The 18,272-nt window shown below is 32.8% G+C and overlaps 1 protein-coding gene across 1 annotated transcript in view; it reads right to left on the bottom strand.

The window, feature by feature from the left end:
* LOC143077966 (E3 ubiquitin-protein ligase rnf213-alpha-like) overlaps positions 1–18,272 on the bottom strand; it is a 127,388-nt gene that overhangs the window by 11,327 nt on the left and 97,789 nt on the right. Inside the window, exons 66-78 of the mRNA XM_076253014.1 lie at positions 15,472–15,574; positions 14,761–14,795; positions 13,187–13,290; positions 12,474–12,627; positions 11,888–12,071; positions 10,825–10,925; positions 9,495–9,552; positions 6,963–7,147; positions 5,314–5,452; positions 3,286–3,369; positions 2,734–2,926; positions 1,981–2,197; positions 1,232–1,306 (exon numbers count right to left, since the gene is read on the bottom strand). Of these exons, the coding sequence (XP_076109129.1) occupies positions 1,232–1,306; positions 1,981–2,197; positions 2,734–2,926; positions 3,286–3,369; positions 5,314–5,452; positions 6,963–7,147; positions 9,495–9,552; positions 10,825–10,925; positions 11,888–12,071; positions 12,474–12,627; positions 13,187–13,290; positions 14,761–14,795; positions 15,472–15,574 (1,632 nt within the window). The remainder of the gene's footprint in view (positions 1–1,231; positions 1,307–1,980; positions 2,198–2,733; positions 2,927–3,285; positions 3,370–5,313; positions 5,453–6,962; positions 7,148–9,494; positions 9,553–10,824; positions 10,926–11,887; positions 12,072–12,473; positions 12,628–13,186; positions 13,291–14,760; positions 14,796–15,471; positions 15,575–18,272) is intronic.

Raw genomic sequence — 18,272 nt, 5'->3', positions numbered from 1 at the left:
TACTTTATTTTATGATTATTGCTTGTCACAAGAGTGGTCTGACACATATATAAGAAGATCATTAGTGTACCGATATATGAATAGGCTGGTAATTCTTACTTCACAGTATAGCTTAAGTGTCGTGAACTTAATTTCAGTATCAACTGCTCTTTACATAATTACATATCATACTTGGATTTAATACCAGGTCCTGCACATGCATAGCGCATTAGTTTATTACGGTGAACAGAGATTTTTGTCTATCAGCAAATCATTTTAGTATTCTTTAATCTCTGTTCAAATATTTTATTAACTTAAACTGATGCACATTTACAGTCCTAAATACTTTCACAAATGGAAGTTTTTAACGACCTTGACTGGCGATACAGCTTCTGCTCGGTCAGTCAGCAAAAATTATCATGCACGAAATAAATATCTATATAAATCTATTTTTCTGTAGATGGTTAAATAAAAAATTTCTAAGTGCAAAATATATAAGTTTTGAGGAAATGATTTTCTTCAGAACTACAAAAAGAGTTTGACTGTATTGAGAACTTATTATAACATTCATTTGTAAGATTTCGTTGAATATTTGAAAAAATAATGAATAAAAATTAATTCACCACATTTCAAGGGACACAACTCTGTATTTGTCTGTACAGTGTTAGACTTTTTTATCATTGTGGGTCTAATTTCATGTAAAACATATTTCTTTAAGAGAGTGACATGTCTTGATGACTGGATACGACGTAAAACTATCCGTACGTGATATATTCTGATCAATTATGTACCCCGGAATAACTACGTACCCGTGCAGGTCCCTTTGACGTATTATAATGACTTGTCAAAATTGTAAACAATCGGATTATTTTTCAAATTTTTAAACATGAGCGCCAACGTAGACCACCATGATATTTTATTATGTGAAAGATACAGAAGAGAACAGTTGATGGTTGAAAATTACAAGATGGTCTACGTTGGCGCTGATGTCAAATTTCGTCTCCGAACATGACGAAATTGTAGATTTTCTACACTTTTTGTTGTTTTAGACTTTTCAAGGTCTAAGTTTGAACATATTTGAGTACATAACACCTAAATATAAGGTTCTACATGGACCAGCAGATACTACAGTTCATTCCACAGACGTGATGGGTTTCAACTTCAAAGTTTAAAAATTCTGGAAAAAGGGGGGCCAGAAACGGCCCTTATCATACCTTGTCCTTTAAAGTCAGGGTAAACCTCTGATTCCTACCTGTTTTATTCTGTCTCTGAGCTGTATAAATACTACAGCATTGGTTGTTTCTGATCTGTATACTACTGTATCAAGCTGTAAGAAATAAATGTGATTCGTTAAGGTGGTACCTAACACTACAGGGAGATAACTCTGTAAAATCAGCAAAATTTTTTAATTACATTGTGTTGTTTAGGGAATATTAAGCTTCTCGATGATCAAAATAAGTGCTTGTCAAACTGTTATATAACCAGTGTAATTTTTCTGATAAGACGGTTGGTTCAAATTTTTTGAAATTTTTATATTTTTGTCAAAGGGTCAAAGTAAAAACTTTGTCAAAATTTTATGAAATTTAAATGAGCCAAAATAATTTAGGTTAAGGTGTTGGGTACCACCGTAAGACAATTGTTTTTTTTACAATTCTGAATTGACCCTTTAATTAGAATTCAAATTGTACTTGGTTTATAAGGGATGACAAGTTTTATTTGTCAATGAAGAGCAAGATGAGAGAGGAAATAAACCAAATGCAATGTGTGCCTTTAGTAAACTATTTATAATTGTTTTATTACATTTCACTTTTTGTTCAGCTTAAAACTTTTGATATCAATAGTTATTTCTATCAAAAACTTGAGCAAGTGATACATGTACTGCACAGGTTTGCTTGAGGTACTCAAGTAATTTACATTTTATATTTGATCAAAAATAAATTGTCACACAATTTCTTCTGTCAGTTGATCATTATAATTATTACAAACAAAATAGAATCCTACCTCTTTAAGTAGGACAACAGATTTTGTAAATAGAAATCTGTCCATCAACTGTCTCTCTAGATTAGTAAAGTTGTATTCCACTTTGGTGCCCTGACCCACTTCAAACGAGTAGTTACAATTAGCTAACACCATTGGAAGTAGATCTCTGTCTGGGTGATAACTGATCAAGTGGGCTGCTGACAGGTCTTTTACATTGACCTTTGGGAGACTGTCATATCTGAAACATTACAGAATGGCTTTCAATGCAGAATCAGTATATATTGTATACTTTTAATAAATACAGTTGGTATTATAAAATTAAGTGCTTTTCTTGTACCATATCATTAAAAAATTTTTTTTTTACATAAATAGTGATAAAAAAACTTCAGTGAATTTCTTTCAGTACCAATTAGTGTAGGTTTGTTATGATTATCATATTTAATTCAAAATTTTATCTTGAACATTTTTTTCTCCCTTAGCCATGCATTCATGCATAGCTAAGGGTTAATTGAACAGTATTAATATATTTCATTTAGCCCAACTAAGTGTTAGCCATGCTTGTGTTTAGATCATCATCAATTACAGACTTATATTTCCATGACAATTTAAAGATAATGGTATTTGGTAATAACTTCATAAAAGTCATCACTGTTTGTGAACTTTATTTTATAACTAAGGCTTAGAACAAGACACTGAAAAGAATTGCATTTTCCATAAAATATGATTATTCCAGATTCAATCAATTCAATGTTTATATTATTAATATTGTCATACTTAATTTTACTCTGCTGGCAGTATTTCTGCAAGAACAAGTTCTGCTTCTCCAATAAAAAGAACAGTAGGGCGTAAGAACATAGTCCAGTGTCTCTCTCAGATGGTAAAACACAAGCTATTGATGTTCTCTCATCCATTCTTCTACGACAATTCTCTTTAGATAGGTATACAAAGTTACCATTCATAGGGAAACCTACATATAGACAAAAATAAAATATGTTCTTTTACATTATCTGAGCTCATATTTACAATGCAACCTCTTTTATTATGAACAGTTTTAAAAATAAAATTGCTCAAACACATATGGCAATTTACAACACAATTGACTGAAAAAATTCAATCAAACAAACAAATTAATCTAACAAAGATTCCAACGTAAAAAGTATAGCAAATAGTAATCAACTCATCATAGAAGCCAGGATTGAAATTGTATACCCCATATTGTGTCTACAATTCATCAGGGATGTAATTTGACAATGAAGACAACAAAATCTTGTTTTGTCCTTGATAGCACATACCATAAGGTATATATTTTTAAATGTGTGTACATACCATATCCTTCCAAAGACTGATGGACATTCTCCCAAGCTTGTTTGAAATCATTCCAACAGGACTGTATTTCAGATGATCTTGTATCTATATAAAATAAATAATACAAATATTTTAAAACATAAACAACAAGAGGCTGTCACAAAGACACAAACCGGATTTATTAATATTTATTTGTGTCCTGGCAATATCACAAGAACCATTACTGATGAATGGTGAAAGTGAAAATCGTCAATATCAAATTTGACCTCCATTTTGTCATCAGTATCAACATATTAAAATTTGAAAAGCTTAGATTGAATTGTTCATGAGTAAATGCAACAACGTGAATGGAAACGCCATTTTACAATCTTTCAAGAACCATAACGCCTGAACGGTAAAAGTCAAAATCGTCATTATTGAACTTGACCTCTATTTTGTCATCAGTAACAACATATAAAAATTTCAAAAGCTTTGGTTGAATGGTTCATGAGAAAATGCACGGACACGACTGGAAACACCATTTTTCAATCTTTCAAGAACCATAACTCCTGAAAGGTGAAAGTCAAAATCGTCATTATTTAACTTGACCTCTATTTTGTCATCAGTTACAACATATTAAAATTTGGGAAGCTTTGGTAGAACAGTTCATGCGTAAATGCACGGACACAACTGGAAACTCCATTTTTCAATCTTTCAAGAACCATAACTCCTGAACGGTAAAGGTCAAAATCGTCATTATTGAACTTGACCTCCATTTTGTCATCAGTAACAACATATTAAAATTTGGGAAGCTTTGGTAGAACAGTTCATGCGTAAATGCACGGACACAACTGAAAACTCCATTTTTCAATCTTTCAAGAACCATAACTCCTGAACGGTAAAAGTCAAAATCGCCATTATTGAACTTGACCTTCATTTAGTTGTCAGTAACAACATATTAAAATTTTAAAAGCTTTGGCTGAACGGTTCATGAGTTAATGCATGGACAACATTTGATTGCTTCCCGCCCGACCGCCTGACCGCCCGACTGCCCGGCTGCCCGCCGTACATCCCCAAATCAATAACCGACATTTTTGTCACAAAAATCCGGTTAAAAATGTGTCAAAAGTACACGGATGCCCCACTCCCACTATCATTTTCCATGTTCAATGGACCCTAAAATTGGGTAACAAATCTAATTTGGCATTAAAATTAGAAAGATTATACCATAGGGAACATGTGTACTAAGTTTTAAGTTGATTGGACTTCAACTTCATCAAAAACTACCTTGACCAAAAACATTCACCTGAAACTCACTCTTTCATTTTCTATGTTCAGTGAACCGTGAAATTGGGTCAAAAGTCTAATTTGGCTCTATAATTATAAAGATCATTGGTTGGACTTCAGCTACATCAAAAACTACCTTGACCAAAAACTTTAATCTGATGCGAGACGAACGGAGGCACAGAAGGACGAACAAACGGACGGATGGACAGACCAGAAAACATAATGCCCCTCTACTATAGTAGGTGGGGCATAAAAATATTTGTGTTAGTCTTTTAAAGTGTTTTTTTGTGTGCTCCTGAGTTCAAACAAAAGTTACAATAGTCTGGGCAATAGAAATTCAACTTTAATCAAGACATGATGTGAAGCTATTACGCCTCTTTATAAGTACTGTACAGATATTTATTTCTTATTCATTTAAGGTTTTGATTCGAAACATCATTAAAATAGCAGTCTTTACTTCTTACATTAGAATGTAACAAGAATGTGTCCATATTACACTGATATCCCATCTGCACTATCATTTTCTATGTTCAATGGACCTTGAAAATAATAAAGATCATATCATAAGGAACATGTGTACTAAGTTTCAAGTTGATTGGACGTCAACTTCATCAAAAACTACCTCGACCAAAAACTTTAACCTGACGAGGGACGAACGGACGGATGAACAGACCCGCAGACCAGAAAACATAATGCCCATAAATGGGGCATAAAAACCTGGTTTTATATGGCACTTATTACCCAATTTAACCCTTTCAATAAAATTCAACTAAATACACTTACCCTGAAACTCCATAAGAATTTTATCCATTGTTAGACCTAATGCCTCTGATCTATCCAATCGTCTGCTGTATTTCTGTATCAACATTTTCTGTAGTCTTATAATACCAGGTACAAATCTTAAAGCTCTAAGGAAGTGCTCCTAAAAAAGAACTGAATTAAATTACATACTGTGGATTCATTATTATTGGTTGGATACCAATTTTCGTGGGTTTCGTGAGAACAGGTGAACCACGAACTAAAATGTTTAACTAATAATACATTTTCAATAGGCTTTGTATACAGAAATTGGTAAAACCATGAAATCAAATATCCACGAATGTGCAAGTGATCAGCAATCAACGAAAATTGATACCAACAAAAACAAGAGGCTCTCAAGAGCCTGAATCGCTCACCTGAATTTTTTTGGTTTAATCTCTCATCAATGATTATTTTGGCTTTTCAATTTATTTAAATGTTCTTTGAATCGTCCTATTTTCTTCAAAAGCAAAAAAAAAATCATTTTCTCCTATGTTCTATTTTAGCCATAGGAGCTATCTTCTGACATACAAGGAAATGAAATATAAAATTTATACTAGATACTCTGAAACTGTAAAACTCATTTAGCCTAAGTTTGGCTGAAATTGATACAGCATTTTCAAAGGAGAAGATTTTTTAAAGTAAGTCAACATGATGAACAAATTGTGAAAAAAATCTTTAAAGGGCAATAACTCCTTAAGAGGTCAATTGACAATTTTGGTCAAATTGACTTATTTGTAGATCTTACTTTGCTTAACATTTTTGCTATTAACAGTTTATCTGTATCTATAATAATATTCAAGATAATGACCAAAAACTGCAAAATTTCCTTAAAATTACCAATTAAGTGGCAGCAACCCAACAATGGTTTGTTTGATTCATCTGAAAATTTCAGGGCTGATAGATCTTGACCTAATGAACATTTTTACCCCATGTCAGATTTGCTCTAAATGCTTTCGTTTTTGAGATATAAGCCAAAAACTGCATTTGACCCCTATGTTCTATTTTAAGTAACGGCGGCCATGTTTTTTGACGAATCAAAAATCGAAGCACACACTTTGTGCAGGATACTCTAAGGAACAATCATGCTAAGTTTCATTCAAATCCATTCAGTAGTTTCAGAGGAGAAGATGTTTGAAAAATTGTTAACGACGACGACGACGGACGCCAAGTGATGAGAAAAGCTCACATGGCCTTTTAGGCCAGGTGAGCTAAAAATGAATCCACAGTATACAGGCACTTTTATATCTTACTATAAGGTATGTATTTTGATCGTTGTTGAAGGTCCTACCATGCCATTTAGTAGTATATTTCTTTCTCTTTTGTCACTGGGGGATATTATCCCATTGGCAATCATGCTAAATATACTAATTTTTATATTGTGTGCAGAATTTGTTAATGCCACAAGATTAAATATCTAAGATATAGTTTTCCAAAAAATCCACAAAAAAAGTCCCAATGAAAATAAATGAATGGGACATCATGTAACTTGATTAAACTAGTGGTTTTATATCATTTAAATTTTCTGATGTCTTGTCATTTTGTTAGAATTTTGCCTTTGAAACTATTTTCTAATTAACAGCAGACTGAGATATATTTTTACTAACTTAAAGTGAATAAGAATTAATACTTGCCTCCTCTAAGAACTGTTGAAGAACTGGACAATTTTGTTGAGACTTCACAAATGTCTGCATTAAATGATCAACTGATATTCTGTCTCTGAACTGCCATACTGAGGGATTTTCTGATAAGTATTCAGTTCCAAGGATATCTGCTGGTTTATCAGTTTCATATAACAATTGCAGCAAAGGATCATTTCCTATAAAAAAAAGTTTATCTTTCTAATGTTGGAGATGTTGATAAAACTAATTGCCCCTATAAGGTTTTCTCTTTCTATAAAAGTCTACAAGATAATAAACAATACCTGCATTTTTACCACTATATTCAATTTTTAGCCATATTTGTCATGTTGGTTGTGTGGATCACAGAATACCCAAAAGATGATTGTGGTCAAGTTTGCTGCATATTCAGCCCAGTAATCCAGAGGAGAATATTTTGTAAAAGTCAACAAAAAACAAACAATGAACTCCATGTGATTGCAAAAGCTCACACTGGCCTTTGCTCCAGGTTTGCTGAAAAGAAGCCTTGGTGGTCACGTGGTCTAAATTGTTAATCTATTGTTATTACTAGACTTTCAACACTGAAGTTGTGAGTTTGAGCTCTACTCTTTTGTGTGAGGAAAAATAGAGAATGTGTTCACAGGACATATAACCTTATAACGGGGCAAAAACTGTCTGAATTTTGATTGTGATCAAATTTTTGATATAATATAGGTTTGACACAAAATAAATGTGGTCAAAGATCTAACAAATCTATTGTGCACTACAATGAAATTGAAGATTTCTTCTTTAAACTTTTCCAAAATTTGAAATTTGAAAATTTTTGAAGAAAATATGACTTCCGTAAAAAAAATTGGAACCCCTCTCCCCCGACTTTTGGAATCCCCCCCTTAGAGCAATTACCCCAAGACTCAATCCAATTCTTTCCTTTGTAGTATGGAACCTTGTAGTACAATTTCAGAGAGATCCATACACTTAAACACAAGTTATTGTTTGGAAACTAGAATAATGCATGTTTTTGGCCCCTTATTCCTACATATTTAAGGCAATTACCCCCAAACTCAATCCCAGTCTTCTCTCTGTGATATGGAACCTTGTGGCACAATATTAGAGAGATCCAAACACTTACACAGAAGTTATTGTCCAGAATCTACAAAAACTGTTGTTTTTGGGCTCTTTTAGGCCCTTAATTCCTAAACTGTTGGCTCCATAACCCCTATGAATCCCAACCTCCTACTTGTGGTATTCAACATTGTGGTACAATTTCAGAGCAAACAAATTTTTAATACACAGTTGGGACCATCATCCCCAAAATCAATCCCAACTTTCCTTTTGTGGTATTGAACCTTCTTAAAACAAGAGTGCACAAGCTGAAATGCCTCGCCTTCTTTACTAATCATTTAATTATGTTGATAGTCCTAATTATAAAGCTTTTTTACAACTGTCACATAAACTTAACCAAGAAAACTAAACATTGACCAATGAACCATGAAAATGAGGTCAAGGTCAGATGAACCATGCCAGACAGGCATGTACAGCTAACAATTCTTCCATACAACAAATATAGTTGACTATAGCTTATAGTTTAAGAAAAACAGACCAAAACACAAAAACTTAACACTAAGCAATGAACGGTGAAAATGAGGTCAAGGTCAAATAAAACCTGCGCAACTGACATATAGATCATAAAATATTTCGATACACCAAATATAGTTGACCTATTGCAATTAGTATTAGAAAAAAAGACCAAAACTCAAAAACTTAACTTTGACAACAGAACCATGAAAATGAGGTCAAGGTCAGATGACACCTGCCAGAAAGACATTTACACCTTTCAATCATTTCATACATCAAATATAGTAGTCCTATTGCATACAGTATAAGAAAAACAGACCAAAACACAAAAACTTAACTATAACCACTGAACCATGAAAATGAGGTCAAGGTCAGATGACACCTGCCAGTTGGACATGTACACCTTACAGTCCTTCCATATACCGAATATACTAGACCTATTGCTTATAGTATCTGAGATATGGACTTGACCACCAAAACTTTACCTTGTTCACTGATCCATAAAATGAGGTTGAGGTCAAGTGAAAACTGTCTGACGGGCATGAGGACATTGCAAGGTACGCACATACCAAATATAGTTATCCTATTACTTATAATAAGAGAGAATTTAACATAATAAAAAATATTAACTTTTTTCAAGTAGTCACTGAACCATGAAAATGAGGTCAAGGACATTGGACATGTCACTGACAGAAACTTCGTAACATGAGGCATCCATATACAAAGTATGAAGCATCCAGGTCTTTCACCTTCTTAAATATAAAGCTTTTAAGAAGTAAGCTAACGCCACCGCCGGATCACTATCCCTATGTCGAGCTTTCTGCAACAAAAGTTGCAGGCTCGACAAAAAATCATAGAGATCCATTTACTTAAACTAAAGTTATTGTCCAGGAACCAATGTGTCTTCGGACATTAAAATTCTAATGCGGTCGTATAAAAAGAATCAACATTGAATTGCAGGGATAAACTTACCTAGTCTTTTATCATTGACAATTCTGTTATTTACAGTGTTCAATATTTCTTCACTCTTCTGAAAAAAAGAAAGAAAAGATTATGAAGCGGCTGTACTAGAAATATTAAAATGACATTGTTGAAATTAAATGAATTCATCATAGATACCAGGATTAAACTTTTGTACACCAGAGGTAACAATTCAGAAAGGTTTTGCCCAATACGACTGATGTAATTTTTTCCTGGGGTAGAATATTTTCAATATTTCCATAAATCACCAAGTTTGGAGAGAAAAAAAATATTTCCTTTTAATGTGATTAAGAATTTATTATGATGTTCTTTCTAATGTTGAAAATAAGTATCAGGTCCAAAATAATAAATTTCTTCCTTAGTGATGCACCTTTAAAAAAAGTTTGCAATTTAAAAGATCTTATATCTTTAATATTTACTAGAAATCAGAGATTCACAACAATTTAATGGGGATATCACAGGTGTATTTAACATTTAAACAAATCAAAAAATGAATTCCAGAAAATCTATTACATATGGCTAAATCAATTCTGACAAATCCCCTCAAACTGACTCTATTCAAAACAAGCATATGTGTATATACCTAGGAAAAAACAACTTATTTGGAATATGATATTTAGATAAGTTCACATCATAATGTACATGTGTACTTTGTTTCTAGTTGATGTGACTCTTCATGGTAAACTATTTATACCTAAAAATTCAACCAAGACAGAACTGAAGGACAGAGAGATAAAAATCTATTAAAATCTAGGAAGCAAAGTGAATGTTATTTTACAAATAGACAATTATTGAAATACAGTAACTGGTATATCATACCTACTAACCTTCAAAACTTTCAGTGAGGGAGATCTCTCCCTCAGCTATGTCAGTTATATTGTAAATGACCTTTGCCTATAATTGCTTAAACCCACTTCATTTGAACTTTGGTTGATAGTTGTCTCATTGGCAATAATTCCACATTTCCTTTTTATGCCCCATTTATGGGCATTATGTTTTCTGGTCTGTGCGTCCGTTCGTTCGTTCGTTCGTCCGTTCGTTCGTTCGTCCGTCTGTCCCGCTTCAGGTTAAAGTTTTTGGTCGAGGTAGTTTTTGATGAAGTTGAAGTCTAATCAACTTGAAACTTAGTACATATGTTCTGTATGATATGATCTTTCTAATTTTAATTCCAAATTAGAGATTTAATCCCATTTTCACGGTCCACTGAACATAGAAAATGATAGTGTGGATGGGGCATCCGTGTACTGGGGACACATTCTTGTTTTTAATATTAAATGAATGAATTCAAAATTGATTAAACTTGAAAATTTTAATCTCTTACCTCAAGGACAGGCACAATGTATCTTTTATTAAAGTTGTCTTCCCATGTCTCCCTTGATCTTTTATCCTTGAGTAAACAAATTTCATCTTCTGCTCTCTCACCTAAAATAGACACTTGCATGTAACTAGTATACATTTTTGTTAAGGGGCCAGCTGAAGCACGCCTCTGTGCGGGTTTCTCATTGCATTGAAGACCCATTGGTTGCCTTCAGCTGTTGTCTGCTCTTTGGTCGGGTTTTTGTCTCTTTGACACATTCCCCATTTCCATTCTCAATTTTATTTTATCATATTTTAAAAAGATTTATAATTAGATATAGGAAGATGTGGTATGAGTGCCAATGAGATAACTCTCGTTCATTTAAAAAACAAAATCCTTAATTAGTAGCTAAGCCATAATCTACCAAACTTAATCTCTGGGTTCCCACTAAAAGTATGTAAAACCAGTGGCGGATCCAGAATTTTCATAAGTGGAGACCCACTGACTGCCTAAGAGGGGGCCCGCTCCAATCACTCTTCAGTGATTTCCTATATAAGCAACCAGTTTTTTTTCCAAACAGGGGGGCCCAGGCCCCCGCTAAATCCGCCTCTAAAAACCACAATAAATTGAGTAACAACTTTGGACATTCTGTTATTTTGCCTAACTGACTTTTCAACTGCTTCTACCTTTGGAATTTAAATATTTGGTTAAGAGCACTACTTGTTGTTTTTTTTGTTCGTTTGTTTGTTTATACCAGTAAGTGCATGAAATCTCAATGTCTTGTTATTTAGTATCACTATTAGATACCACTTTTCATGTCCTGAATGTATCAATATCCAAGGTCGGTAGACTTTGTATTGGCATGATTTTACTCTGTTGATGATGCTTAGTTTTTTATTAAAAAAATGAGATTTTTAATTTGTATAACTCTACAGCTATCTTAAGGTGGCTAAATTGCTCTATGTAGGTTTTTTCTTAAAGTTTCAACTATTCTCTTTATACATATAAACATATATGTTTTCCTTAGTTCGACAATCCATTGGCAAGTCTATTTATTAGCAATTCCCTAATCAAACAAAAAAATTACCAATTCTAGCTTGTGTGCGACTGTTCATAATTTCTGCTAATAGATAGTGTATAAGAAGGAGTACATTCTCTACACTCTTCCCAAGAACTGTAGATATCGACCTCAGATCTTTCTGTATATGACTCAATAGATATTTAGGTACATCATTCTCCTCTATATCTGGCTTAATGGATCTACAGATGGCCTGTAAAAATAATTTGTGTTCAAAATTTACTGCTTGAGAACTCATGTCTTCAAAGGAATGACAGATTTTTACACTTTTTAAATCTGGCCAAAATACTACAAATTTTACAATATCACATTATAAACGATCCCTTAATTATAATAAACTATTTGTGTTATTACATCAGTTTGGGTCAAACTTTTCCCTTATAAGCATAATGTCCACTTATGAAGAGATTTGTGTAAAAACAGTAATAATGCCTTTGAAAAGGACCTATTTCAGTACCATAGTATGGCCTTTCTGATATTCTATGATTAAGTTCAAATCCAAGGCAACATTTGCCCCCAAAGTGAGAATTGTTAATTCAAAAGAAAAATGAATTCAATTTAGCATTACTAACATCATTTATTTATTTTTACTAACCTGTGCATTGTTATTTGCGCCAATATACATTGCCATGTGCAGTAGTAATTTCATAACTGCACAATTCACAGGCTTCAGACTTCTTTCTGGAAATGGAGCTAAATTTCTATATTTGGCTCGTCCTAAAATATGTCCAGTATCTGTAGTGTCAACTCTGCAAAAAAATATATATAATATCCTAAGTGTGGACAAGGAGAGATGTCATGGTTGTGTAACAGTTATTTGAATGTAATCTGACCAATCAGTTGACATGAATCACTGAATTATGACACAATATGCCTTTCCAGAATCTAGATATTTCATTTTTCATACACCAAATTGAAAAGTGTTTAGCAAGTCTTTGAATATTCATGTATTATTAGGTTTGATTATTTATCACATATAATCTGTCAATTATGAGGAACATCGTGAACATCGTGAACATGGTCAAAATCAAATTTAACTTTTAACTCGTGGTTAATTTAACAGTTATTACGTGATTTAGAAAGAGAACCATTGTTTTTTAATCTTAATTTAATGCATAACAGTCGGAACTTGTTTTGTTGTTTTGTTATCAAGGATTATCAAATTTAAAGATCATGGAATTTTACTTATTGGCTAATTTGAAGGACCATCTCAAAACTCTCAAAATTACATATTCAATATTGAAATTTTTTTATCATATAGTAAAAGAGAAGAAAGGAAGGTGTTCAATTCATATCATATTTAAATACCCATGATCCTTGATATTTCCAGCTTTTAGCACATGTGATTGCCCTCCAATTTCAAGTCCACAGTTCTGTGCTTTACATCTGGCTACAACTGTAGGCCTTCCACACTATAGATAAAAACATCTCATTATATTTACTATGGTGTTATTTTAATGAGAGACCTAAACAAATTTCTTAGACAATGTTTTGACCAGCAATCACTAATACAAATAAAAATTTGTTTTTTTAGTTTAAAAGGACAAACACAAATAACAAAGTATAAGATATATTATTGACCCCTCAGCAGACTTTTTAAAGACAACCTGTGAACTAGCTAGCAAACAACTGACCAATACAAAAAGAACCTATAAGTAGATTTTGAAATTTTGCAATGAACATCGGTAAAATGACCTGTTCAATATTGTCCCCATAATAGACTTCAAACTTGTGCACTACACAGATAAATAGAAACTAGTGCAAGAGTTAATACTAGAAGATTTGAAAATCAAAAGTTTGTTGATTCTCTCATTTGAATTGTTTTTACATTTTATCTTGCATGAATAATTGATTCAACTGTACAGATTTGCTAACGGTTGAAGGCTGTACAGTAATTAACCTATAGTTGCTTATATCCAAGTCATTTGGTCTGGTTGATAGTTGTTTTATTGGTAATCATTCCACATCTTCTTTATTTTATGCATGAAGTCATATTCATTACACAAGATAGATAAGTAGATATAGGAAGATGTGGTGTGAGTGCCAATGAGACAACTCTCCATACAAATAACAATTTAAAAAGTAAACCATTATAGGTTAAAGTACGGCCTTCAACACGGAGCCTTGGCTCACACCGAACAACAAGCTATAAAGGGCCCCAAAATTACTAGTGTAAAACCATTCAAACGGGAAAACCAACGGTCTAATCTATATAAACAAAACGAGAAACGAGAAACACGTATATATTACATAAACAAACGACAACTACTGTACATCAGATTCCTGACTTAGGACAGGTGCAAACATTTGCAGCGGGATTAAACGTTTTAATGGATCCAAACCTTCTCCCTTTTTCTGAAACAATAGCATAACATCACAACAAAGAAAAACATACGATAAAATATCAATTGGCAGACTTAACTCAATCAAAAAACGTATGATTAAACAATGAACGAATAAATTTGATCTGCGATATCTGAATACAAATGCAGAGTTAATTAAATATTAGAGACAAACATTCATGACCAAAAAGCTAACAAACAAATTCAAACACAGGACATGACTGAGAAATATTTAACCAATCAATGTTCACTTTAGAAAAAAACCGGTTTTTTTATAATCTTGAAGTTTATACAAATGTTGTAAGAATAAGTGAAAAATTGAAGATATTACAAATAATCAAAGCTGGTGTACAGACAAGATCCATATAAATAAAAATAACAAAAAAGCATTATAAACAGTATCAACAGGTCGAATTAACAAGAAAATACGATTTGAGAGTACTCGCAGTTACTGAAAGCTAGTTAAAAGCCAAAACCAATTAATAATAAAAAATCATGCATCAGAGACTAAAATCGACTAAAACACAAGTATATACTTACATCTCCAATAACATACAGATGACCATTTGGACACCCTGAAAAGAAAAAAATAATTAATTTACAGTCCAGCAATAACTACTCCCTTTTTAATTGATCAGTTTTCCTTCTGAACATTAGGTTAAAAGAAAATCTTAACATTATACTTTGTTCTTATACATACCTTCTTTTGTACTTACTTTGTCCATTGCAACACAAATCTTAATGATTTTATGTACTTTTTAACAACAAGCATGGAAAGTGTTTATATTTTCAATTGTACAACAGAAAGTTCTAAATGTTACCTCTCATTGCAAAATTCTACTGTAATTTAAATGTAAATTACATTTTTTTTTTTTTTAAATTACATTCTTTAATGAAGAAAACTATCTCACAAAACATCATATGTTCTCAAAATTTATAAAGACTTCCATTTTTTATCAGAGATTCTAATAAACAAATGGCAGACATCAAAACACCAACCCGAAAACTGCTGTAGCACATCAACATTATTATTAAGATTATCTATTAGCTACTGTGATATAAAAATATTATTAAAGACTATCAGCTGTTTTGTGTTCTTTGGTCAGGTTGTTGTCTGTTTGACATATTCCCCATTTCCATTTTCGATTCTATCAGAGTTGAAGTTTTAGATTGAAGTTTGATTATTAGAATAAGGACATCATGAACCTAAATAACTACTCTCAGAGACACCCTAACCATAGTTGTACTTACTGTGAAACACTGGATTCTCACTACCATCAGCTGGTCTTGATGCCAACAATGCTTCCTTAATCAGATCCAAATCGTCCTGAGGCATTGTGGGAAAATAAGATTCCTAAAAAAAATTAAGTAAACCTCAACTAGAGGCTCTAAAGAGCCTGTGTCTGTGTCGCTCACCTTGGTTTATGTGAATATTAAACAAAAGAAGCAGATGGATTCATGACAAAATTGTGTTTTAGTGATGGTGATGTTTTTGTACATCTAACTTTACTGAACATTCTTGCTGCTTACAATTATCCTTATCTATAATGAACTTGGCCCAGTAGTTTCAGTGGAAAATGTTAGTAAAAATTTACAAATTTTATGAAAATTGTTAAAAATTGACTATAAAGGACAATAACTCCTTAGGGGGTCAATTGACCATTTTGGTCATGTTGACTTATTTTTAGGTCTTACTTTGCTGTACATTATTGCTTTATAGTTTATCTCTGTCTTTAATAATATTCAAGATAATAACAAAAAACGGCAAAATTTCCTTAAAATTACCAATTCAGGGGCAGCAACCCAACAACCAGTTGTTCGATCCATCTGAAAATTTTAGAGCATATAGATCTTGACCTGATAAACAATTAAACCCCATCAGATTTGCTCTAAATGCTTTGATTTTTGAGTTATAAGCCAAAAACTGTATTTTACCCCTATGTTCTATTTTTAGCCGTGGTAGCCATCTTGGTTGGATGGCCGGGTCACCGGACACATATTTTCTAAAATAAATACCCCAAAGATGATTGTGGCCAAGTTTGGATTAATTTGGCCCAGTAGTTTCAGAGGAGAAGATTTTTGTAAAAGATTACTAAGATTTACGAAAAATGGTTAAAAATTGACTGTAAAGGGCAATAACTCCTAAAGGGGTCAACTGACCATTTCGGTCATGTTGACTTATTTGTAAATCTGACTTTGCTGAACATTATTGCTGTTTACAGTTTATCTCTATCTATAGTAATATTCAAGATAATAAACAAAGACAGCAAAATTTCCTTAAAATTACCAATTCAGGGGCAGCAACCCAACAACGGGTTGTCCAATTCATCTGAAAATTTCAGGGCAGATAGATCTTGACCTGATAAACAATTTTACCCCTATCAGATTTGCTCTAAATGCTTTGGTTTTTGAGTATAAGCCAAAAACTGCATTTTACCCCTATGTTCTATTTTTAGCCATGGTGGCCATCTTCGTGGGTTGGTCGGGTCACCGGACACATTTTTAAACTAGATACCAAATGATCATTGTGGCCAAGTTTGGTTTAATTTGGCCCAGTAGTTTCAGAGGAGAAGATTTTTGTAAAAGTTAACGACAACGGACGCAAAGTGATGAGAAAAGCTCACTTGGCCCTTCGGCCAAAAAATATATTTTTTTACTAAAAAATAAGTAACAAGAATGTGTTCGAAGTACACGGATGCCCCACCTACACTATCATTTTCCATATTCAGTGGACCGTGAAATTAGGTAAAAAATCTTATTTGGCATTAAAATTAGAAAGATCATACCATAGGGAACATGTGTACTAAGTTTCAAGTTGATTGGACTTCAACTTCATCAAAAACTACCTTAACCAAAAACATTAATCTGAAACTCGCACTTTCATTTTCTATGTTAAGTGGACTGTGAAATTGGGGTCAAAAGTCCAATTTGACTTAAAAATTAGAAAGATCATATCATAAGCGTCTTTAAGTTTCAAGTTGATTGGACTTCAGCTTCATCAAAAACTACCTTGACCAAAAACTTTAACCTGAAGCGGGACAGACGGACGGATGAACGGACGGACGAAGGAACAGATGTACGCACAGACCAGAAAACATAATGCCCCTCTACTATCGTAGGTGGGGCATAAAAACAAGAAATATGTACATGAAACATAAATCATATTTGAAGGAAAAATTCATATTCTATATTTTTTCTCGAAATGTGATCCATAATTTTAAGAAAGGGACGAAAAGAAATCATAGGAAAGTGGACTTTCAAAAAATATATGCATTTATAATACATGTATCACCATAGAGAGGGTCTGGGCAATAAAGCCCCCTCCACAAACCAAGAATAAAATCAGCTTCTGCTGATCAAATGCATTCAGGTTTTAAAAAAAAACTTCCTGTCATGCAAAGCTGCTAGACCAAAATTTTTCATGTGTTCTACTAGAGTAGTATTGTATTTTTTATTAACAACTTACATATGTGAGAGAACAGTACAAAGTAGGAAAAACCCAGTACTGCCCCGTCGTTTCACATATATAAAACAGTAGCTTTCTGGAAGAACCTAGTAAAAAAAGATAACTAAATATTCCTAGTTCTAACATGACGTCTTTCAAACGCTTTGAGTACACACCCGTGGTAAAATATGAATATATTGCTTGGGCTATTCCGATCGTACTCCCAAATCATATGCTTTTTTATGAATGAGCTACCGGACGTCATAGAACTATGACGCCAGAATATAAGCATTTTTACGGGAAAATACATCACAAACAAGGGAAATGTAAACAATTGATGCTTAGATGTGTTATATAAGCCATACTTGTATACTTATAAGACATATAAATACAATAGTCATTTGGATTCATCCAAACCTATCTTAATATTTTATTGTTAATAGTTTAAGCATATCACTTATTAATGTTTGCTCCATTCTTTTACATCAATTTTATAGTGCATTTATTCATGGGAACGGCAAAGAATGCCTTCTCCTAGCACGCTTTGATCTAAAACAATTGTCATTTTTTGTCCTATTAGAATCGATCAGGGTAAAATATTTGTCAT

The sequence above is a fragment of the Mytilus galloprovincialis genome, chromosome 1 (assembly GCF_965363235.1).
Source record: "Mytilus galloprovincialis chromosome 1, xbMytGall1.hap1.1, whole genome shotgun sequence".
Classification (NCBI taxonomy): Eukaryota; Metazoa; Mollusca; class Bivalvia; order Mytilida; family Mytilidae; genus Mytilus; species Mytilus galloprovincialis.
The sequence above is the reverse complement of the archived record's forward strand: the minus strand, read 5'-3'. Positions and strand labels throughout refer to the sequence as shown.